The 24,672-nt window shown below is 46.9% G+C and overlaps 6 protein-coding genes across 6 annotated transcripts; 4 read left to right on the top strand and 2 right to left on the bottom strand. All coding sequences in view use genetic code 12, as the record gives it.

The window, feature by feature from the left end:
* Positions 1 to 2: 2 nt before the first annotated feature.
* Positions 3 to 461, top strand: PSN45_004204 (ribose 5-phosphate isomerase; the record flags this gene model as incomplete). Its single annotated transcript, XM_006685978.2, has 1 exon — positions 3 to 461. One exon carries the CDS (start codon positions 3 to 5, stop codon positions 459 to 461), a length of 459 nt encoding a protein of 152 aa, XP_006686041.1.
* A 530-nt stretch (positions 462 to 991) lies between these two features.
* PSN45_004203 (sorbitol dehydrogenase) lies at positions 992 to 2,122 on the bottom strand (the record flags this gene model as incomplete). Its single annotated transcript, XM_006685979.2, has 1 exon — positions 992 to 2,122. One exon carries the CDS (start codon positions 2,120 to 2,122, stop codon positions 992 to 994), a length of 1,131 nt encoding a protein of 376 aa, XP_006686042.1.
* Positions 2,123 to 3,064: 942 nt separating this feature from the next.
* PSN45_004202 (uncharacterized protein) lies at positions 3,065 to 4,702 on the top strand (the record flags this gene model as incomplete). The annotated part of the gene is made up of 1 exon (XM_006685980.2): positions 3,065 to 4,702. The coding sequence occupies one exon, from the start codon at positions 3,065 to 3,067 to the stop codon at positions 4,700 to 4,702; it is 1,638 nt and encodes a 545-aa protein (XP_006686043.1).
* Positions 4,703 to 7,603: 2,901 nt separating this feature from the next.
* Positions 7,604 to 8,281, bottom strand: NRG1 (transcriptional repressor; the record flags this gene model as incomplete). Its single annotated transcript, XM_066158235.1, has 2 exons — positions 7,604 to 7,660; positions 7,829 to 8,281. 2 exons carry the CDS (start codon positions 8,279 to 8,281, stop codon positions 7,604 to 7,606), a joined length of 510 nt encoding a protein of 169 aa, XP_066014332.1.
* A 5,945-nt stretch (positions 8,282 to 14,226) lies between these two features.
* Positions 14,227 to 22,873, top strand: GCN1 (translational activator of GCN4; the record flags this gene model as incomplete). The annotated part of the gene is made up of 2 exons (XM_066158234.1): positions 14,227 to 14,773; positions 15,117 to 22,873. The coding sequence occupies 2 exons, from the start codon at positions 14,227 to 14,229 to the stop codon at positions 22,871 to 22,873; spliced, it is 8,304 nt and encodes a 2,767-aa protein (XP_066014331.1).
* A 522-nt stretch (positions 22,874 to 23,395) lies between these two features.
* PSN45_004199 (uncharacterized protein) lies at positions 23,396 to 24,151 on the top strand (the record flags this gene model as incomplete). Its single annotated transcript, XM_066158233.1, has 2 exons — positions 23,396 to 23,464; positions 23,693 to 24,151. The coding sequence occupies 2 exons, from the start codon at positions 23,396 to 23,398 to the stop codon at positions 24,149 to 24,151; spliced, it is 528 nt and encodes a 175-aa protein (XP_066014330.1).
* Positions 24,152 to 24,672: the final 521 nt, after the last annotated feature.

Below are 24,672 nucleotides of genomic sequence, written 5' to 3'. Positions count from 1 at the left end.
CTATGAAGGTGGTAATTGGGTGTGACCAAGCAGGATTTGAGTACAAACAGAAACTCGTGCAAGACTTGCAAAATAATCCGCTTGTAGACCAAGTGGAAGATATTGGAGTGGGCTCCAACACCGACCTGACGCCCTATCCATCAGTGGGAATCAAAGTGGGAGAGTTGATCAGAGCCGGTAAGTTTGACCGGGGGATATTAATTTGTGGCACCGGATTGGGTGTTGCTATAAGTGCCAATAAGGTACCAGGGATTCGTGCGGTGACAGCTCACGACTCATTTTCGGTCGAGAGAAGCATTTTGTCTAATGACTGCCAGGTGTTATGCATGGGGCAACGGGTGGTGGGGCTCGAGTTGGCCCGGAGATTGGTGGGGGAGTGGCTTACGTATGAGTTTGACAAGGGTTCAGCTTCGGCTGATAAGGTCAAGGTTTTGACTAATTACGAGCATGTTAGTTGTTAGTTATGAATAAATGAAGTTAAGTTTGAATAGAGGTGTTCAAGAAATGACGGAGAGATTGAAAGGAAAAGATATAGGTTAGTATTTTGGTGGAAACTCAATAAGAGGGGTGAGAGTAGGCCCCAAGGTGGTGAAGTAGGTCCCTCAGGATGGTGGAGTAGGTCCCTAAAAATGGTGGTGGGGTAAGAAGATTACAGCTGGGGTTGCGGTTAAAGAGCCCCGAATTTCCCCATTGGGAGGAGTGGGCGGAGATGTAGTTGATTGCGGCTGCGGGTTGATTTATCCGCAACAATTTTCGATGCGATTCGGGGATAGAGCTAACAAGCGAGGCCACCGCCACATCGCGACGACACTGTAACAACACCGCGACAGTCACCACGAGCACTGTCAGCCCCGCCCCCACACATTAAAAACCATTCTCTTCTCTGTCTCCAGAATACCCTTTCAATCTACCTCTGTATTAATATGCTCAACTATACAACGTAAATCATTAATTCATGCAAATAAGCCGTACAAGTACAACTTCAACCCCACTAGTTCAACTCCATCTCATCAACCACAAACACCTTCATACTAGGAGTCTTGGGATCAAACACAATCGCAGGTGCCTGCGCAGCATCCTCCAATTTCACCTTGTGAGTAATGAACTCGTTGATCTTCTTCAATTTCCCACTCTGAATCAAGTTAAGCACCGGAGGCCACGAGTCGTGGTACCGGTTAACGAACTTCACATCTACTTCACCAAAAGATAAGGGCATAAATGGGAAAGCATCGATTTCATTCGAGGATGAAACTCCCACAATCACCAACTTCCCGTTTCTTCTCACGGTGTACCCACAGGTGTTGATGGAAGACGCAACTCCGGTACACTCCAACACGGTGGAAGGCATCTGGTATTCAGTTTCACCAAAAATCTTACGAATTGCAGCTGCATTTTCCTTGGTGGTCAAAGATGGATTGATCTGGTAGGTGAATACCCCCGGAACTAATTTCTTTGCAAACTCCAATCTCTCGGCGTTGACATCGGTTGCCACAATAGGGTAGGCTCCAGAAATGTCTGCCAAAAGCAAAGTCGCCAATCCAATAGGTCCGCAACCAGCTACCATAGCAGGCTTTCCGAGGGGTAAACCTCCAGCCTTCTCAATTCCATGGTAGCCCACCGACACCACCTCAGCTAACGCACCTTCTTCGTACGAAACACCCTCTGGCAACTTGTGGACGAATTTGGAGTCCAAGTTCAAAAACCGCTGGATCGACCCATTGGTGGGGGGCATCCCCAAAAAGTCCACAGACTCACACAAATTGTAGTTCCCGTTCATACACAAGTAGCACGATCCACAAGGAACTTGGGGCTCAATGGCCACCCGGTCACCGACCTTCAACGTCGTGTTACTAACTTGCAGACCAATCTCGAGGATTTGGCCCGACGCTTCGTGGCCGATGATCAAATCTTCCGTTATAACCAAATCACCAATTCCCCCTTTCTTCCACAAGTGAATGTCGGAACCACAGATTCCGGTGCACTTGACTTGAAGCCGGACTTCGGTGGGTTTCAACGGATGGATAGGTGCTTCCCCCGTCTTAAGGGTATAGCCAGGTCCTACCATCAAACAAGGATTAGGAACATCGTCCCATTTTGATTTTCCTTCGTGAATGGGAGCCATTTTAGATGTGAGGATTTGGGGGGTAAGGGCGGGCGGTTGGATATTTATATTTGGAGACAGCGGGAAAAAAATCGGGTATGTGCCGCAGGTGTTTATATCTCATCTCCCCACAGATTTACGGGTCTTGGGGATAGGGGGGCAGAAGTGGGGGTGGTGCGAAAATGAGAGAGTTGGTTGGGAGATGGCGGGGATAGGTGATGGTAGAGAGTATGAGAGTTGGTGAATGAGCTGAAATGGGTGTTGGAAGTTCTTAATTAGTGGGAACGGGGGAATTGCACCGGTGGGAATTCGAGCGAGCATTGTATCAGGTGGGGGACAGGTAGCGGTTAAGTGATACCTAATCGGGAAGGGGCGAGACTACCCGACCAGGCGCGTGTACCGCCTAGGACGCAGGTGGCCCTAGTTCGCACCATCCGGAGCACCTCCCAGATCCAAACCCCGCGCACCCAATGCCTCTCTGTAAGCCCTGTCACGTTACATTCACCCGCAACGGGAGTTAAATTTGCGTGTACTGGCTTCGAAACTTCACCAGCCTGTGGGAATCTAGGGACTTTGGGTGCAACTCATTTTCCGATAGTTGCACCCATAGTCAGTTTATCTCCGAAAGTCAGGACTATGAATCATGTAGATGGACTTTGTTTCTTCCGATTTTCTTACTCCTCTCAGGTTTCTGGGACTTGTTTAATTCTGAGTCTCGCTCTATCTCCGTCCTTTTTGTAAAATTCACAAATACGCTTCGAATACAACCCCCAAAAATCACAAAAAATTGACTAACCTAATCTATAGCTCGCCATAACCATCTGGGTGGTTGTTAATACTGCCCATTGAGTATGGGTGGTTTTGCCGGTTCGACGATTTCCGGACAATGTCGTGGGACGATTATAAGATGTCGCGTAGCCCTCGCAGTTTGAAAATGTTGGGGAACTACTATTGCCAAATATCATGTTAACTCAGCTATCACCGGTAATATTGGATCGGGTTCTTGAATACGTGGACCCCACATCGTTGGTAAATCTTGCATGCACAAACTACCAGTTCTATAGCCCGTGTCTCGCTAAGTTGTACCGTGAAATCGTGGTGTTTCTGACATGCTCGCTTGTTCCCAAAACCCATCGCAAACTTAGTTTTAACGACAAGACCGTTATTTGTGGGCTTTCACAGTGCCATGACACAGTAAAGAACCTTAAGATGGTCGAGGTTCGCTTGAGCGCTTTGAACTCCGCCTTATCCATCAATTCTGACTTACCAAACCTTGTCAAGAAAGTGAGTGTGTTCGATACCTTCAATCAGGCTGTGGACAACGAAATAGTCCAACTTTTGGGCAAGATTTCCGCCAATGTTTATGTCGAGAACGACAAACTCCGCAAGTATTTAAAGAGCAAAATCTCCTTCAACTCCATAATCGTCGACCACGTCTCTGATTTCAAAGATATCGACGAACTCGATATCCGCACCGGCCATTGCGAGCAAAAGCAACTATTTTTCCTGAAAAAACGGTCTTATGTGATACAAAACCCGCTGTTCTTCTCATATTTGAAGAAAAACTCCCTTAAGATCTTCCCTACAAGCATCAACATCGACAGAAACACTGAGTTGTCGGTAATAGACATGCAGCATCTCAAAAACCTTGAAGTGTCACTCGATCCGCACACGAATTTGGACTTCATCACCAAATCCATAGACTTGTACAGGCTCCAGAAGCTTTCTATTGTGCAGCCCGACTTATACGACCACAATAGGAACGAGAAAACCGACCTCAAACTCATCGAATGGCTCAGTCTCCATGCCAACGAGTTTCGGAGTCTCAGCTATCTTTCAATTTCCTACAACCCTCCCCTCACGGGGCAGATTGTTGACGAATTTGAAGGAAACTACTTGAAAAAAATCGAGGTACTCGAGACGCTTGTCAACGTCATCAACACCCTCGCGACGCCCAAGATCAACCTTGTGCTCCCCAACTACTTGGAGGTGTTGTCGTGCTACGAGCAACCCATGAACAATCTAATGTGGAATGGATGCAAATGCGGGTACTGCAGCGTGTGGTTGGAAAAACTTGACGATTTTGTAAATTTCCACAAATACTTTGACGAGCTGCTGAACTATTGGAAGGACTTAAACAATGCCATCACCCTCAATTCGTTGGCTCAAAACTATCGATGCCGGTATTTAGCTCGCAACAACTTTGATATGTGCGGGCTGGTGCGGTTTCAAAACTGGGACTTTCACACCAACCACTTCGCTCCCATCCAGTTTCAGTGTTGTAGTCTCCAAACCGTGTATGAGAGTGAATATAACGACGGCAGGGAAATATACTTTGACACCTCCTCAACCCAAGCCCCCTGTCAATACAGGCAATTGTTTATTCATCTCGATATATGCATGGTGCACTATTTGCAGGGTATTGTTAACAAGCTCGTGAGATTGGACCGGGGAAACGCCGAGAGCTTTGAAATTACTGACGGGGACATAAATGATGGAGACGAGCCTATCAACCTCCAGAATCTCTATGTAAGCGGATTTCGATTCGCGTTTGACAAGGAGATGAACGGCACCAATTTTTATGAAAGTTATTATGATTAGACGCCAAAATAAGACAAATAAAAACAAACCGCCCGATTATGCTTCAAATTCCAGAAGCACCCCCAAACCCTTGAAACGTCGTGAAAATTGGCAGGATATGCATGAAATTGGCAGGCTATGCATGAAATTTATCACCTAGTGCGTGAATTTGACCAGTTAAGAATCTGCTATTTTCGGAGCCAATACGAACGCACCTCACGCATTTTACCCATTTGACGCTACCAGTTGTCCCCTAAACAATAAGCAGCCAGCCGGGATGTTTGTAAATCTAAACGAAAGACAACAAAGCAATCACAATGGACTAAACGTAAGTATATGCTAGTTACGGGGAAACATAATTTCGCTTGCCCATGATTTGCCAAGTATGGGAGATCCGAGGCAGAGGACTTTTAGGGCTACCATCCCCCTTTCTTGGTTCCCCTCTCTGCCAATGCCTGGTTGTATTAATGCCTGTACCTGCGGTGGTCCTGGTACCCATCCACCGATTGGGGGGGGGGGGGGGGGGGTCCTTTCGGTGGGGTCGGCGAAACCCCCACCGAAAAGGAATTAAGGTTTAGACCCATCTCGATTTAGGCAAGCCAGATGCCAACCGAGGATGCCTAGTGCGTCTGGACCACCCGCCAAGTAACCATAACCAAATCTAGAGTTGATTGTCCCCGGTCCGCCTGATGTCATTCCGATTTATTGCGACCCCTTTTCTTTGAGGTCGATGCTCGAGTAAAAACGCGAGCCAAGCGATGGAAGCGATGGAAGCGAAAATACAATTGGGCTCGTTAATTGAAATGTACTTGGGTTAATGATATATATGATTGGGCTATCAGTAAATGTAGAAATATATGATTGGAGGCCAAGACAGTGGATGGGAGGAATAGGGTTTCCCCCGAATGGTAGTGGGAACTTCCTGTTCCTGCACCAACCGCCGCAGAGCTCTTGCGTAAATGTGCAGGAAGCGGCATGCATAACCGTTGACATCTAGCAAACGGCGATTTAACCGATGCAATCATAGCTATTCTTTAGTTTTAAGAGACAAGCAGTAATTATATGAGGTGGGCTCGAGGAAGACACGACCCCTAGAGAATTTCAATTTATTTTCCCAGTATTTTTTGAGTGAGTGCAGTCTGTTGTTGGAGCTGCTAATGTGCGCTTATTTATTACCTATCCCAGCAGGTGGTGGACGGCCTGTATACCTCTTCTAATGGTAGCAACCAAAAGTATAACCTAAAAGAGTGTTATCAGCAGCGGAATGACAGCGGAATCATTGAAATGCCCCACTGAGGCGCGGAAAGTGGAGTGCGGAGAGTGGAATTCGAGATCCGATGGGTAGCTGCCACCTGTGGTTTATGCCCAATGAAGGAGTTAGGATTGGCAGTTGAAGGAAAAATATTGTTTGCTAGAAAATTTGTTCCATGCGTATCCCACCAATTGTTTTTAAAATTTGCGTTTAATGCATAATACTTGGATGTAAGGAGCATAAAATTTGACGAGTCTACGTGTAGACAATAGGAGACTTGTAATCTGAATCCTTTTAGTACTTTACATAGAGGCATTAGACGACAGTGGGTTTCCATCAATTTAACAGTATAGGATGGGGTTCATACCATTGACAAGAATGCCATTGGCTTAAGATGAAACAAAATTCAACACCTGTCACAAGATTACATGCATCTAGGATTTACTCTTCCTAACCAAAGATCTGAGCCAAAGTTGATAAAATCCTGGATGAAATCGTCGTCTAGGTGAAATGGGTAGATCGACACTGCCATTCAAGTTTAGGGGCCCGTCTAGCTATCATAAGAAACATTCTGCAATAGAAAAATACCGACCATCCTATTAATGGCCCAATACGGGGGATTTATTGTAGTCTGGACCTACCATTGTTCTAATTTATGCCAGGGCCATCGCACGAGATTCCCGTGAAAACTCCTATTGTTTGCTTGTCAATTGTCAGGGTTTGATCCTGGTTGCGAGGGCTTATTAGGAACTCACGAAAAACAAATTAGCTCACTGTTACAGGCTGATGCGGGAACTGGTTGAGAGCTTTTCGAGGTGTTTGGTGAGGAGGATGATTGTTTTTCCGTAGTGTTTTTAAGGTAATGGTAGGTCACCCATTGTCTTACCATTCACATGTCGGTTGCGTCACGGCTGGCATAGGCTCCAGACTTGCAGCTAACTATTCTGGTTTCACGGCACATTTCGTTCGTTTACAGCAAAATAACGTCACAAAAGCCGTGGCATTGTCACAACAAAACCACCACCATCCACAAACACTATGGGTCTTTTGAGCCTTGTCGGCCCAGCAGAGAGACTTCCAGTGCCACTGGGACCTAGTTTCCTCAAAGGGTAGCACCCGCAGCATAATGTAAACGTCGCATTAGCAAATAGTCAGAGCTGTTCAGGGACGGGAACCAGGGCTGGCCAGGGATGGGAACCAGAGCCGTTGAGATGTTGCAGTTACCGAGGGTAAGGTTGCAGCCATCGGTAGGGACATTCGGATTAAGCTGGCTGAGTTCTGAACAGAATTCTCGCAATACTATTTTGAGATATTTCTATTGCGATGACTTCCATTGCAATTACTCCATCAATGCTTACACTATTTGAAACAGCAGGCGCGTTTAAGTGTCAATGATCCTGCGGTCTTAAGCCCCACTCAACAAAAACCTCGCCGCAGCCAACCCAGTCTATCCTGTTATGAGAGCCCAAGGCATACCGGCATGAAACCGGCCAGAATGCTTGGATATTAGGCTGCACCTTAAAACCCGGCATGCCAGCTCTAGCACTCCGCAGTGCCCAAACATAATTACGGTGTTCGTAGTGTACATTTCTCATCTATAACCATAGATTCCCAATTGAAGCTCCAGCTTCAGTTTATATAGAAAAAGTAAAGAAGGTGTCGTGATGTCGTTAGATACTTTTGGAGTTGATGGACCTGTTCTTGAAACTCAAATTGTTCTTGCGTTTCTTGCCATTGGTATGTGTTTTGTAATGTTGCATGCAATTATCTTGACGAGCAAAGCGGGCATCGCAGTTGGACCACGGGCAGACGTGCTTGCGTTCACCAGTGTGGATACGGTTGTGACGCGCCAAGTGACCGGAGGTGGTGAAGGACCGAGAGCAGATCTTACATACATGTTTGCGTTTGTGGATTACCACTGGAGAGCCAATGGCCTTTGGAGAGGTGGCGGTGGAAGTGGTAGTGGAGGTGGAGGTGACAGCTGTCATGGTGGGGGGAGGAGTGGGCAATAATGTTTTGGGCGACACGCTCCTGGCAGGCAGCACACTAGGGGCTGTAGCGGCAGCCACCGTTGGAGCTCCGTACCCATAACTGTAATAATACAGCACAGGGTAGGGAGAAGCTGGTGAAAGCAGACGGGCTCCAATTCCAGGAGTAATGCTTATGGCGGGTGTCACACTGACAGGGGTGACACTCACGCCCGCTGGTTTGCTTAAGGGGAATTCAGTTGGTAAAGGAATTTGCGTTATCACCTCACTGAAGCTTGGAAGTCGGGTAATCGATGCCAGTTGACGATTGTATTGAGGCTGTGGATACTTTATATTATTGTAAATGGGTTTGGAAAACATTATGTCAAGGTCGATATATGTGATCAGCCAATAAATTGAGGGGGTATTTCGAAGTATTTATATGAAATCTGGGTATACAATTTTTTTTTTAATTTATGGTAAGCGATTCATATTTATTTTACTTTTTGCGAATGTTTTAATTTGCCGTTTTTATAAAGATTCATGTATGCATCATGCACTATTACCTATCGCACAAATCCCTTTTCCTAGAAGGCCCCGTTTCAGGTGCGGTAGCTGCCGCAAGCCTTCCGGACTCGCATGCCGCCTCTTGTAGTTTTGATTTTTTGTTCTCCTTATCCGCCACCATAGTATGGCATTTTGTTATTCATACCCCATTGCCATTTGACACTACAATCGTCAGGGTACCTTGCAGATACAATGGATACCGGGTATTAGCCTTATGGAGCTTTTTTGGCGCCTTTGCTTCTTATCCAATTCTTGGTTCGAGCATGGTTATTTTGTATGTCGATTTAAACTCTACCTACGGAATAAGATTCCGAAACCCTATATGGTGATTTCGGGTTTTGGCCTGATGATGAGCCTGGAATATCGGCATTTATCCCCCAAATCCCGATCGACGAGGGGTGCATCAGGCAGCAAATACATGCGGGCGTAGATCTCTCCTACTGCCAACCGTAAGATATCCAATCTTAAAGCGGGTTCGCCGCTCAATGCCCATTACATTCTCAGTGGGGTTTGTTACCCCGGCAATGATCGCCGCCCGTTTTAGGGGACCCCTATGCAACCTGTATAAACACCCCAATAATCCATATCCGAAATGAAACCCGCCAGGATCCCCGGTACTGCATACATCTGCGCAACCTACAGCCAGTTGCAGGCTTGCTGGCCGCGGGCCCTATAACGGGCGTATATTTGTGGGAAAATCAATTTCACTAGTCACATATCTTAAGTAAGTTTCAACGGTTTTGTCCCATTGGGACAACTGCTAATGGGTAGCAGATCGCCTTTAACCCTTCAATAAACCTTGTTTATACGTATATCATTCTAGATTTGTTCTATTCAACTGGGGGCCCCCACCTTCACCCCCAAATACCCTTCCTTACTACCGACCCCTACTCTGGCAGAATCAGGTTATTTGGTCTTATATGCAGCTGCAGATCGCGACGTTTCAGCCTACTCTAATACCCAATTAAGACGGCCCTTGCTGATCTAAAATGGGGCCTGCCAGAGTTATGACGCTGGTTGCAAACAGGGCAATTACGTTGCCCATTGTGACAAGTGTCCTGGTTGTCCCGTAAACGTAAAGCTCCACCTCATTCGGGCATGGTCTTTTGCAGTCGTTTTTTTTTTGCGGCGCCAGGCCGCTTGAAATATTTGGACCCACGATGACGCTGACTGCCGCCTGAATGAGTGCCGTTTGTCTTAAGGTTCCGCCCCACCTTCTGGCCCAGTTTCTCTTTCCTTTCGCGGCTGAGCTCCATAAGCTTACTCTTAAAATAAATAAAATAGTTGAGTTGATCGTTGTTGTTGACGTACTTTTTGAACTCCTGCTTGGATGTTGGTAACATTATGGCCAATTTCTTGAGCAGGTCATCACTAAGAATGCTGTTGGCATTTTGGAAGTTAAGCTCGATTTTCCTCTGGTTCCGGATCAAATTGAGCTCATGGAAGCAGCGATCAATGTGCATCCGATTGGAAGCATTCACGAAACTTGAGAGGTTATTTTGAGGGAGTTTGATCGGCTTGTTGGTTTTGGCACTGACAAATCCCGACACAGGGGTTGCTTTGGTTTCTGGGATGATGTTGGAAAACTTGATAACAATCAGTTTGGTGCCCGATAACACCTGAGACGCTTGTAGACCCACTCTCACATAATTGGAGGCAAAACCTCCTTTGATCACCGAGTACTCTTCCAAACACCCTTCACAGATGAGGTGGAAGAAGATTCTTTCGATCTCGAGCTTCGTTAACTTGGAACCCATCCCATGATACTCCAATTGGTGGTGGCCCTTGCTGACGATTTTGGAGTTATTCGAACCCTTGAAAATATCCTGACAGTAGAGCAAGGTGATTTTTTCGTTCTGAATGGACTGCACTAGACGGATAATACTTCGGGACACATCTGTGAAATCTCGCAGAATCTCGCTGCCATTGTTGTTGCAAGAATCACACTGCTTTTGGCAGTCCTTAGGATCAAAGTTTTCGTTGAAATACTGCAACACTTGCCTTCTCCTACAGTCGTGATTATTTTCACAATACTGGATCACCTGCCGTAATTTACTCAAGTGGTTATCCTTGGTGGCCTGGTTGTACTCTTCATCCTTCTGAATCATCAACTGTAAGTTACGAGCATCCTTGTATGAATAGTACATGATACAGTCACTGTGTAGGCCATCTCTTCCAGCACGACCGGTTTCTTGATAATAGCCTTCTAGGTTTCGGGGTAAGAACGAGTGGATCACAAACCGAACATTGGGCTTATCGATCCCCATTCCAAATGCTATTGTGGCACAGATTACTCGAAGTCTTTCTTGTTGCCAGGAATCTTGAACCTCGAACCGGTCCTCCGTGCTCATTCCAGCATGATAGAATGCCGACTCGATACCGAATTGATTTAACTTCATACTGATTTGCTCACACAGCTGCTTGGAATGGCAGTAAATGATTCCGGTTTGGTTCTTGTACTTGGCCAAGATTGTATCCCGAATATCCTCAACAAAACCTGCCTTTTTCATTCGGATCTCATAGTATAAGTTTATCCGGTTGAAACTCTGCTTAAACACTTTGGGACTCTTCATGTTCAACAAGTGTAAGATGTCCAATCGGACCTTATCGTTGGCAGTGGCCGTTAAGGCCATGATGGGGATATCAGGATAATTCTGTCGGAAGATACTCATAGCTTTATAGTCAGGGCGGAAGTCATGACCCCAACTGGAGATACAATGGGCTTCATCCACAATCACCTTGTTGAGCTGTTTGGTATCGTACAACTGCTTGATGATTCGCTGGATTTGGGCGGATGAGTTAACCATTTCTGGAGACAAGTACACCAAGTCCAACTGGGCGGTCTTAAATAAGTCTATAATCTGTTTCTTTTCCAGGTACTCGATCTTGGAGTTGATCATGCCTGCTTTGATGTTCTTGTTCTTCAAATGCTGGACTTGATCTTGCATCAACGAAATCAATGGGGAGATGACAATCGTAACTCCCTGGTTTCGGGCACCTATCTTGATCAAGGATGGGAGCTGGTAACAAAGAGACTTCCCACCTCCGGTAGGCATTAACACAAACACGTCTCGACCTTGAAGCAAAGATATGATGGCTTCAAACTGATTGGATCGGAAATTCTGTAGCTTAAACTTCTTGTTTAACACCGAGTAGATTTCCTTGATGTACGGCTCACACCCAGGGTACCGATTCTGTTGTTCACGGATAATGTCGATGGAGGTAGTGATACCCATTTCAACCACATCGTCAGCAAACTCGTCGTCAAACTCATCAAACTCGTCGTATGCGGGTTTTCTAGCCTTCTGACTAGTCTTTTCAGGCTTCACGAAAGTGGTGTGACCTCCGAGGTCCGAAACACCCTCTTCGTCGTCACTGATTTCAATCACCTCGTAGTTGAGTTCCCTCTCATCGTTCAACTGGGTGGTGATAAAGTCGTTGTCGAGCTCAAGATCATTATCCATTTCTTCATAGTTGATACCAAAGTTGTCGGCCACATCCTGGCTCAACCTTAGATCGTTCAACTCGTCTTGATCGATGTGGAACTGGGTTTCTGCTATGCTTTCCGCGTCACTACCAAACTCACTGATATCTTCAGTATCTTCAACATCCACATCGTCAACCACAAACCCACTCAAGTCAGTATCGGCATCATCGATTTCGTGAGTAGGCGTCATCAACCCGTCCATCTCGTGCTGGCCAAACTCGTCCTCCACGTCGTCTTCGGACCTCAAAGGAGTTCGAGGTGGTGAACTAGGAGCTGCCACAAACACGTCTGGCTCGGACGATAGGCTGATCAAGCCGTCGTTTGGCAACCGTGAGGGCTTAGTCAAGTTGACCTGGGTGACTTCGAGCTCCGAGAAATCGTCTTCACTGACGTTGGCAGTTGAGTTCTGGACTTGTACTTCAGGTATTTCACTCAAAGTACCGGGAACTTGCACGGAACTTGTGATCTCTACCTCCCCCACATCGCTGATCTGACTCAAGTCTTTGAGGGCAAATCGAGGGAGGAGGTTCTTGATGCTATCCAAACTCGATTCAATTTTGGCGAATTTGGGGGTAAATTCCTCTCTAATGAACCGATTTTTCTCGTCCAAAGAGATGGAGGACGACTCGAAGATCAGGTACCTCTGGGAGAGAAGGCTGCACTTGATTTCGAGGTAGTTGATGTATTTCTGGTACATTTCATCGTTGGTATGCGACTTGATAGTCGATGCAGTTGGGTGCTCGAACGAGCTGGAGACGGATTTGGCACGGGAAAATGGTGTTACACCGACAGCATGGGCGGCGGCGGCACGCGGCACACCGTTTGATACGGTGTTTGTACTCGGTCTAATTGGTTTGGTGATGTTTACAGAAGGAGTGGGACGGATTGGGGCGCCTGGATGGGCACTTGCGGCAGTACCAGTTGCGGCGGCTGGGACCGTAGTTCCCGTGGACCTCGCTGCTATCTCGGTGGGCCGTGATCGTTTTATCAACAAATGGTGTAATTCGTCGTCACTATCAAAATCATCAACTGGACGTTTATCAGGCCCACTGGGTACCACAAAGCCGGCGGATGAACTGGAGTTTGCGAGAGTGTTCCTGGTGTGGATAGGTTCGGGTGTGCTGCGTGGTACCCCAGTGACGGTGTACTCTTGAATGGTGCCGATGGCGACGGTGCGGGAAGCAGGTGGAAGTACTGACGGTTTTCCGGGATTAAATTGGTTTCCAAGGCCCTGGGACGTGTCAATAAGCAGCTGGTATAGATGCGGACTGGGGATCTGGGGCTTGTGGCGGGAGATCCACCTGTGCTGTGCATCCAAGTTGTTTAGCATGAACGCGGTGGGTTTGATTTGATTTGGTGCGCGTTGATGTAAATAGATGGTGCGCACCGGTGGCATGGCGCCAGCGTGGGTCGGCCTGGGACCAGTGTGGCTAGCCTAGGGCGATGGGTGGAACTGCTCAGTAGGTCTGGATTTGCCTTTTGTAATAGCTCCTATTTAATATGTAATCTTTATTTAGCAGTTTATGCTGCTGGTTTTGAGTTCCTGGTTCCGAGTTCCTGGTTCCGAGTTCCTGGTTCCGAGTTCCTGGTTCTCCTCTTCTTGTGTCTCGTGCTCATCGCCAAACCAATAAATCTAATCTCCGGGCAAATGAACATCGCACTACCTCCCGCGCACTACCATCGCACATCAACCACCACACTACTAGGTCTCCTCCCAGGGCCCGCCTGTACACGATCGGGAGGAGAAGGCCGGTGTGGACCAACCACCAACTGAAGGAGGGGAACTACACAACATTTCTCCTATACCACCAACACCAGTACCACCGTCACCAAATCCTCCCCGTGACCCGTGCCACTTTCTACCACCACCTTATTCATATTCTTGACCCTTACACCCATCGCACTTCCCCTCGCCATCAGGCAATTCCGAAGGTGGAGAGACTTCTGCACTACCTTCAAAAAGCGGCCCAAATCTGCCAACCAAAAACATACCCAAAAACTCTCCTCTTCTGTGACTGGACATATAAAACCCACCAAATCCCCAACCTAGAACCGCCACCAATTTACTTCCCCCATCATTTCCTAAACGGCTGTTTCCCTGGTGTAGCCAATCCCCTGAAACGTGACACAAAAACAGTTATTGGCCTATTTGCAATAATATCCGAAATCCGGAACATCTTTTATTATCACCGCCAGTTTTTTACCAACTTATAAATACCCTGCAATTGTCCAATTTTTTGGCATTTCCATCTGCACTACCCATTTGACTGTCATGACTTCCATCGATTTGTTGTCCGACTTGTGGTCTACTGATGACACTCGTCACCTCCATTCACATCAATCTCCAGCAGTACGCCACAATATCTGGGCTGGTTCCCAATATTCCCAAAATCAAGTATCCATCAACCAGGCAACTCCCAGCCAGATATCACCCCCTGGAGTGTCCCTGGCAGTGGCTCTCGTGGCTCTGACCACCAGCCTCGCCGCCCTTTCCAAGGTCAACTCAAACACCTCCACTGGGTCCAGCTCATCCTGTTCGCTCTTGAACTCGGGAATTGACTACGACTTGAATTATATCTATGGCCCGTCAGGTGCCAGCACTACGAGCGCCCCACCGTTTGCCGACCCTTGCGACCCGTTTGCGTCGCTGGGCCAGTCCCTCACCGCCGCCAACTTGGCGTCCATCAACCTGGCTTCCCCCTTTAAATCTGGTGTCAGCCTTTCCCCCATCTCGAGCACACCCGGGTCGGTCGAGGATAAGAAGCCGGTGAACACGCAGTTGTACAAGACGGAGTTGTGTGGCTCATTTATGAAGAACAGTTATTGTCCCTATGGCAACAAGTGTCAGTTTGCGCACGGCGAGTGCGAGCTTAAACGGGTTGAAAGGCCCTCTAACTGGCGGTCCAAGCCATGTGCAAACTGGTCACGGTTTGGCTCGTGCCGGTACGGTAACCGGTGTTGTTTTAAGCACGGTCATTGAAAGAGCAAAAAAAGGTTTATAGATTATTTATTGGAATGGTTAATGTATTCACGATTTGGTTGCGAAAAGTAGTTTCGGTGGCCGCACCGTCCTGGAGTACCGCCGTACGCTCCCGCACCCCGTCTGTCCCTGGCTTCCGGGTAATGGGAAAATTTTTCAACTCGCACTGTGAGTAATATCAGATCAATTGCAAGCCTACCATAGACCATCCATGATAGACGGCACAAAACTACGTAGCTCGCTCACCAAGGTGCGCGTGCCGTATCTCCGTGACCTTAGCAACCAATTGGAGGCAAACACTCTTTCTCCTGAGGACCAGCCGCTCTTGCTCGCCTTTTGTTTAAGATCCTACAGCCATTACCAGGATAGTCAAAGTAGATCCCAAGTGGCCAATATCGTCCGACACTTCATCGCCTTGGGCCACCACCAGAAGGTCCTTGGATTCATTGCTCCCATCGCCGAGTCCGACAAGTCCATTGCTTTGACCGACTTATTGACGTTGTTGACCTGGTGTTCTCTACTTATCGAACAGGTCCCTATGAAAAATGACCCCAAATTGCTACATGTGTGGGCCAGAGTCCTCGATATGTGTTTAGAGGCATCCCACAATCACGGCTCCAGAGATAAGAGAATCTTCAGGTCCATTGTTGCCAATACAAAACTCACCTTGTCAAAAGTGTTAACCAAAGACCTCATTGACTGGTTTATCTCCAGTGACTTCGACCTTAATCTTGTGTCGCTCGTGGTGGCTACGTGTGTCGACTTGCAGCCGACGTCTCCCGAGTTGCACTACCACTTGGCTACAAAAGACACCGAGATTATCGAACAATTTAACAGCCTCATCACCGCATCGTTTCCTAAAGTTCCAAACTCTTACTCCTTGGAATTGTTTGGCGCCTTCACCGACGAATTTGTCAATGCCACCAATGCAACTGACTTATTGACGCCCTTTGAAAAGCTTATCATGAAGAACTCGGAACTTTCGTTGGGCTATTTGATTCCTAGGATTCTCCAGAACATTAACCATCCACCTGTCAAACAGGCCATAAACGATAGTAAGTTTATCGCCAAGGTCTTGAACGGGTTGAAAAACACCAAGGAAACTGTCCGAAGTGAGTGTTACAACATGTTGGTGCGTTTGGGCTTTTCGGACTACAGAGCCTTAATTGACTTGGCCAAGACTGCCACAGTGGACTCCAAGGTCTTGATCTACAAGTTGGTTGCCCATGTAGATTTCGACAACAAGGAGCTGTTGTTGGACGCATTGGTGCCGATAATAAAAAAAGATATGAATGAACAGACGTTAACACACTTGATCCAGGCATTTGTTACCAACTACTTCAACTCTGAGTTCGCTCCCACGTACCAGGCTTTGGTCAATGATGGATCCAAGAACAAGAAACCCAACTTGAGGAGCTTGTGGTTCACGGCCATCGGGAACTTCCTCGAGGCCAATCCCAAGTTCAACGATGTGAAGAAAGTCGAATCCTTGGATTTTGCAGCCACCATCAGCGAGTTCCTTGCTTCACCTTTGATCCTCGTCAACAGCAAAGGTGTTTCCTGCATTTTCGTCTCTATATATATCATCAAGAAATTCGACTTGCCGGTGGATTTGGACAAGGTATTTGTGAACGACAAGATTCACGTCATTTCCATTAAGATATTCAGTAAGTTAACTGAACCGAATGATCTTAGTTGGGGTGCTAAACTCTTGGAAATCGTGGGGCCTGACTTCCACAAAGACGACTATGGGTTCTGCTGGTTGTACTTGTTGGCATCGTCCAATGCTCCACTGTTATCCAGAAACCACTGTTTATCTGTGGTCTCCGACTCACAAACCCGCGAGAAGATAGCTGGAACGTTGATCGATTCAACATTTGACTACCTTGTCAAAGCTGATACTCTTTCAGCCACCGACGACTTGAACCTAGACTATAAACACACCTCGAATGTGTTGAAGAAGTTGATCAGAATCAACAACTCACCCAAATTAACGTTGGTTGCAAATTACGAACCGTTCAAAATTAAAAACGGGTGGATCGGCTTGACCCTGTTGATTTCTTTGCCCATAGAACAGTACATCACCGAGAATTTCACCTCAATCTACCAATTGACGTTGGAGATCTTGGATACCCAGCCCACCGACTCACCTATTTACAGAAGTGCTATTGTCACCATGGGTCAGTTGTGTTTTGTGGTGCCTAAGCTCATTATCCCCCAATTGATATCTTCCTTCAAACACGAGTTGGACTTCCACATCGACGATCTCACGTTTAAGATCTGGCAGAACGACTCGGAGTTCCCGGTGGTGAATGTATTGAAGAACTCAAAGCTCGAGTTGAATAAGAACTCCAAGGACTACGAAACCCAGAAGTGGGAAATGGACTTGCGCCAAGAGTTGAAGAAGGTGTCCAAAGAAGACCAAAAGTTGGTTAACCAGCAGAAAGCCAAGGAAGACCTTATCAAGCGAGACACCCAGACCAAAGTCAACAACTTGATCAAGGACTTCAACATCATCAACGAGTTGGTCGATATCTCGAAGAACTTCAACACCGACATTGAGACCTGGTTCCCCAGCTTGATGACCATTTTGACTGGGTTGTTTGAGAACTTTGACTTGATCAACAGAGTGACCTGCAACTTGTTTTCCACCACGTTCATACACTTATCAACGTGCATTTGGTCCAACTTTGACCTTAGTTTCAAGCAGTTGGTAGCTTTGAACACCATCAAGTTCTACACAAACCAACTGGTGGATGACTCGGTTATTTCCAGGATCTTGTTCAGAATCAAGTTCCTTTCGGACCAAATGACCTTAGACTTTGTTTCCATGTCCTATTTGTACCCAATGTTAATCAAGATCTTGAGCATTGGCTACGACGTGGCTGTCAAATCCTCCAAGCTTGTGACAACGTCCGAGTTTGTGAATGAAGACCCGAAGGAAGAACAACTTCTTTTGGCCATTGAGATCCTCAACAGCCATGCGGAGATTTTTGCTAGTGAGCTCATTCCTAGGTACGACATCTTGAACCTCATCTTGAAGTTAATCAAATTGCCTTCCAAGCTGAAGATGGCCAAGGACTGTTTTATGTCGGTGTGTTCCAACATTTCTTTGAACTTTGAAGTACCTGATTTGAAGATATTGCTTGATAGTTTGATCACTTCTGATGTCAATACCAAACTCACCATTTTGGAAGTGCTTGATCTGGAGTTCGAGTTGCCCATGGACACCTGCAACGAGATCTGGATCACTCTTCACGATAATGAGGATCGTATTGCCAGTGTATCTCAAACCATCTGGAGTGAGAACAGCTTCACTATTACCGAAGTCACTCCTTTCGAGATCTTGGAGTCTTTCTCCAACGAACAAGACTCAGGGTTGAGATTGTCAATCGCAACCTCTATCTTTGACTCTGTGAAAGGATTCGAACTGGGAAAATTGGATGAATTCTTGCAGTTTATGTTCAGTTTCTACGATACTCACTCCAAACCACCACCCCCCAAGTTGGATGAGTTTGGGTTGGTTATCAAGAGCTCAGTCACCAACATAGACCAATGGGAAATGCGATCCACTGTGGCCTTGACGTTGAAGTTAATGACTCCATTGTTCAACGATGCCCAAATCGCCCGGGTGTTTAAGTTCTTGATCAATGAAAAGGCCTTGAACGACAAAAACGAATTAGTACGCCAGGAACTCCAGGACTCGGGTATAGAGATCATCAGCTACTTCAGTTTGGACCACTTGGAGAGTTTGGTGCCCATCTTTGAGAGTTCCCTTGAAACCATCACTGATAATAACATCAAAGAGTCCATCATCATCTTGTATGGATCCTTAGGAAAACACTTTGATTCGAGTGACAACAGAATCAACATCATCTTGGACAGATTAATCGTGACTTTGAAGACCCCGAGTGAAAATGTCCAGATTGCCATTTCCAAGTGTTTGGCATCCTTGGTGCATTTGTTCGAGACAAAATTCTTGCGAGCCTACGTCGACAGACTCTTTGACGACTTGTTTGACGTATCCCATGATGTGAGCACCAGGAAAGGTGCTGCTTATGGAATTGCCGGGGTGGTGAAAGGATTGGGTATTAAAGCATTGCAAGATTTCGATGTAATGAGATTATTGGGGGATGCCGTTGAAGACAAGAAGAGCACTATCAAAAGAGAGTCTGTTTCTTTGGCTTACGAATGCTTGTCTTTCACGTTGGGTAAATTCTTTGAACCTTACGTGATTGAGATCTTGCCCAACCTCTTGAAGTCATTGGGAGATCAGTCGGCAGAAGTTAGATTGGCCACAGACAGAGCTGCTAAGATCATCATGTCAAACACAACGAGTTTTGGCGTCAAGAAGTTGATTCCTTTGGCTATTTCCCACTTGGACGAGACTGCTTGGCGGTCCAAGAAAGGGTCTGTTGAACTTTTGGGTTCAATGGCCTACTTGGACCCAGCACAGTTGTCTTCTTCGTTGTCGATAATCATTCCAGAAATCGTGGGTGTCTTAAACGATACCCATAAAGAGGTCCGGAAAGCAGCAGATCTCTCTCTTAAGAGATTTGGGGAAGTCATCAGAAACCCGGAAATCCAAAGAGTTGTTCCTGACTTGATCAAGGCCATTGGTGATCCTACCAGGCATACCGATGCGGCCTTGGACAAGTTGATCAAAACCCAATTTGTTCACTACATCGATGGCCCTTCATTGGCATTGATTATCCACGTCATCCACAGAGGTATGAAGGACCGGTCTGCATCCACCAAAAGAAAGGCCTGTCAAATTGTTGGTAATATGGCCATTTTGGTGGATACGAAGGATTTGAAACCTTACTTGAACACCTTAATACAAGAATTGGAGATTTCCATGGTGGACCCCGTTCCTGCCACCAGATCCACTGCTGCTAGAGCTTTGGGTTCTTTGGTGGAGAAGTTGGGCGAGGAACAGTTCCCAGATTTGATTCCTAAGTTGTTAGGAAACTTGCAAGATGAAGCTAAAGCTGGGGATAGGTTGGGTTCTGCTCAAGCATTGGCTGAAGTTATTTGTGGTTTAGGATTAAGCAAGTTGGACGAGCTCTTGCCGGTGATCTTATCCAATGCAAAGTCTTCCAAGAGCTTTGTCAGAGCAGGTTTCATGCCGTTACTCTTGTACTTACCAGTATGCTTCGGTTCTCAATTTGCTCCATACTTGAGTAAAATTATTCCTCCCATCTTGAACGGTTTAGCCGACACAGACGAAGAAATCAGAGATATGGCCTTGAGGTCAGGAAGGTTGATTGTCAGAAACTACGCCAAGATTGCCATTGACTTGTTGTTGCCCGAATTGGAAAACGGGTTGAACGATGTCAACTACCGAATCAGATTGTCGTCGGTCGAATTGACCGGAGACTTGTTGTTCCAAGTCACTGGAATCTCTGGAAAGAACGAGTTGATCGATGGAGAGGACTTGGACACCAACAATGGTGAAATTAACAAGTCCTTAATCTCGATCTTGGGTAAGTCTCACAGAGATACAGTGTTGGCATTGTTGTTCATGTGTAGAAGTGATGTCAATGGAATTGTCAGAAACAAGGCTGTTGAGATTTGGAAGGCTCTTGTGGCCAACACTCCTAAGATGGTCAAGGAGATCTTACCTGCTCTTGTGGAAGTCATCATCAAGAAGTTGGCATCCGATGAAGAAGTTGAAAAGACCATTGCAGCCAATACCATGGGAGAAATGGTCAAGAGAGTCGGGGCTGGCAACTCATTATCACAGGTTCTACCCAACTTGTTACAGTTATTAGAGTCTGATGATGCCAACATCAAGGAAGGTGTTTGTATTGCATTGACGGAGTTGATCAAGTCCACGTCTGAGGAAGGGTTAATTGAGTTCCAGGACATATTTATTGAAATAGTCTATAAGACTCTTATGGACGAATCTGCCAATGTCAGAAATGCCTCTGCAGTGGCATTTGATACTTTACAAACCGAGTTGGGCAAGAAGGTCATTGACGAAATCATTCCAAACTTATTGAATAAGTTGGAGTCCAACGATTCCGAATACGCTCTTTTGGCTTTACAAGATATCATGTCGACCAAGTCTGATGTGATCTTCCCAATCTTGATCCCTACGTTGTTGTCTCCTCCCATCGACAACTTTAAGGTGGGAGCCTTGAGTTCGTTGGCGTCAGTGGCTGGAAATGCGTTATACAGAAAGTTAACGTTGATCATCAACACGTTGATGGACTTGATTATTGGTGCTGATTCGGAAGACAACCGTGATTTCATCAAGAAGTCGTTGGACAAGATCTTGGCTTCTATTAATGACCAAGACGGAGTCAACCCGTTGATGCAGACATTATTGTCGTTGACCAAACACGAAGATTATAGAAAAAGAGCAGCTGTTTTCGAAAGATTGGCAATGTTCTTTGAAAACACAAACTTGGACTATTCTGTTTACTTGGTGGACATGGTGCAATCGTTTATCCTTTCTTTGGGTGACAAGTCTGCTGAAGTGGTCAAGGGAACGTTTGAAGCCTTGAGTGCGTTGATCAAAGCCCAACCAAAGGAGTCACTTGAAAAGTTGGCCAAGCCCGCTCAGCAATCATTGATGTTAACAGGAGTCAAAGGTGAAGAGTTGGATGCCTTCAAGTTGCCCAAGGGCCCCAACTGTATCTTACCGATTTTCTTGCAAGGGTTGATGTACGGTAACAGTGAACAAAGAGAAGTAAGTGCGATGGGTATTGCCGATATTGTGGAAAAAACTCCTGGAGAAAACTTAAGACCATTTTCCACCGTGATCACGGGTCCATTGATCAGAGTAATCGGTGAAAAGGTCAACTCGAACATTAAGGCCAGCATTTTGATGGCCATCAACAACTTGTTGTTGAAGATCCCACAATTCTTAAGACCTTTTATTCCACAGTTACAAAGAACATTTGTACGGCTCTTGAGTGATCCCAACAATGACGAGTTGAGAAACCGGTCGGTGGAAGGGTTGGGAATCTTGATCAAGTTCCAACCACGTATTGACTCGTTGATTATCGAGTTGATCAGTGGCTGCAAAAATAGCGATGTTGAGGAAATCAAGTTGACCATGTTAAAGGCCATTTTGGAAATCGTTCAAAAGGCCGGTGATAAGTTGAACGAGTCGAGTAAGCAGAATATCATGAGTTTGATTGAAGATGAGTTTGCCAATGTCAAGGGTAAAATCAGCTTGCAGTATGCCAAACTTTTGGGAACACTCTCCAAGATCTTGTCAGTGGAGGAAACCGAAACCATTGTCAAGACGAAGATTTTGACCAAGGATAGAGACCAATTGAGGTTCTCGCTTATTGGACTCAATGCGTTCTTGAAGGAGTCGAGCTCCAAGTTGACGAGTCTATTGGACCCCATCACCGAGTTCTTAGTGTCCTCGAGCGACATCCTCGACCCGTTCATTGGTGACAATTCCGCCATGGCCATCGGCAAACTCTTGTTGTGTGAAGCAGAGCTTTCACAGGACCAGGCCAGCCGGTTGGTGTACCAGTTGTGTAAGTTGATTTCGAATCCCGATGTACTTGTGGATACCAAGCGTATTTCCATCATTGTGTTGAGAACGGTTGGCAGATTGAAGTATGACTACCTTGAAAACAACTTAGACCTTGTGATCCCGGTTGTGTTCAACCAGGTGCGGTCGATGGTGATCCCAGTGAAGTTGGCTGCCGAAAAGTGTTATTTGTCGGTGTTGAAGCTCACTGAAACAGAGCAGGTTTTCAACACTTGGTTTGACAAACAACCAGATAATATCGAAGTTGCTGAGCTTGGCTTGAAGTTTATTAAAAGATCGATAGGCGACTACACAAAGAGAGTGGCAGTGAGGTTGGCGAAGATCGAGGTGGAGAGAATTGAGCAGGGAGGAGACGAAGAGACGTTGTTTAGTGACCGAATCGAGGACGAGCAGGAGATCTGGTCGATCGGGGGGATTTAGACACTGGGAGAGAAGCATCTCAGCCAGCAGTGTCAACGTAGAGTAGGATTAAGGTTAGAACCGATTAATATATTTATATTAAATTTGAGCGAGGATATTTTACCTAATGCGATATGTTAAGTTCCAGATGGGGACTTGCATAAGTTTCAGTGGATTAATGTTTATTTTACATTCTATATTACAAGAAGAGTCCGTCAACGTTGCCATGAGCTGTCGACGGCAGGTTCTACCTCCCTGGTTGAACAACTCTTGATCGTACCTCCCTTGATGGACTCTGGATCCTACCTGGATGCCTGATTAATCGACATGTTCTTCGGCAAGTCCAACTTCAACGACCGGATACTGGGCAAGTGCGTGGTGTCCTCCTCGTTGTTTGCCAGGCCAGCGTAGCTCGAGGTCTGGGCGACGGGGGCCGGGGCCGGGGCTGGTGGCGGCTGCTGCACCCCGTGGTGCCGTGTCCCATGGGTATTATGGCTCTGGAAGTATGAGTGCAAGTTGGTCGAACTGTTGTTGGCCGACAAGATGGGGGTGGTGACCAGACTTAAGCCCAACACCGGTGAGTTGGGTAGCGTGAAGTTCTTGGTGGATAATGTGGGGGAGTTGGGCCGTGACTTCTTAAGCCGTTGCTTCACATAGTCCAAGTCCGTGTCCTTGAGAATGCCGGTGGAGGCGTGTGGCATCTCCAACGGCGTCATACGCTTGAGTGACGACAAGGTATTGAGCTTGGGTTTGGGATGATACTGGTTGACCGCCAAACTCGACAAATATTGGAGATTATTGGTGGAAAATGAGTTGGAGACGTTGGACGTCTTGAAGTAGTCGGTGAGCGACGGCAAGGACTTGGAGTTCAACAAGTTGAGCTCCTGGGAGGCAGCAGACGCCAATATGTCGATGTTGGTGGTGGAACTACTCGAATACGTCTTATCCATGGGACTGGCCGAATCGTGGGACGAGTCCTCGTCCGACATCGACCGCATCTTCTGCAAGTCTTCGGAGGACGACTCGATCTTAACACTGGTGATACCAGGAGACGTCTCAGTTGCCGATAACACGGCGGTGGATGACGTGGCGGTGGACCCCCGGTCGGCCCTACCATTAGGAGGACTGGCCGGAGGCGTGGTCTTGGTATCAAAGTCGTGGGATGTGCCGCCAGCCCCACCGCCCGTGCCCTTTTTCTTCAGCAAGTTTTTATTCCTCCTGGAGTTCGGGTTGGTGTGGATTCGTGAATGGCGGGTGAGTTCATCCGATCTCAGAAACTTCTTGAAGCACCCGGGGTAGTTACAACTATGGGGCTTTTCGCCCGTATGCGTGCGGATATGGCGAGTTTGGTGTTCCAAGCGGTGGAAAGCCTTGTCACACATGGGGCATTTATAAGGTCTGGAGTTAGGGTCCCTCTTGTTGGGGGAAGCGCCGTGGGCCGCGAGGACGCCCGAGGTGTCGTCGTGACCCATGGGGCTGGTGCCGGAGGTGGTCTCCTCATAGTCGAACCCGTCATCGTGGGGGCTGGAATCTTCTTGCTTTAGCGACATTAGGAAGAGTACGGGCCTTTTGTTACACGATTGGTTTTTTTTTTGAAATGAGATTTCTCAAAATCCTTAAAGTGGGGAGACTGAGGACTTGCCAACGGAAAATTTTTTTGAGATGGCGAGGGCGCGGAGAATGGGGCTGGCTTAGGGCGGTGCGCAGCCGCAGCCCTCTCCGCCACTGGCGGTAGCCCACGGCGACTGCCCCATGTTTCACCGGTAACTCGCTCAAAATACTCTCCCACCACTCCAGATTTCACCGCCGTCACCGTCTTC

This window comes from Yamadazyma tenuis, chromosome 5 (assembly GCF_029203305.1).
Source record: "Yamadazyma tenuis chromosome 5, complete sequence".
Lineage (NCBI taxonomy): Eukaryota > Fungi > Ascomycota > Pichiomycetes > Serinales > Debaryomycetaceae > Yamadazyma > Yamadazyma tenuis.
Note: the sequence above shows the minus strand (reverse complement) of the source record. Positions and strands in the feature narration are given on the sequence as shown.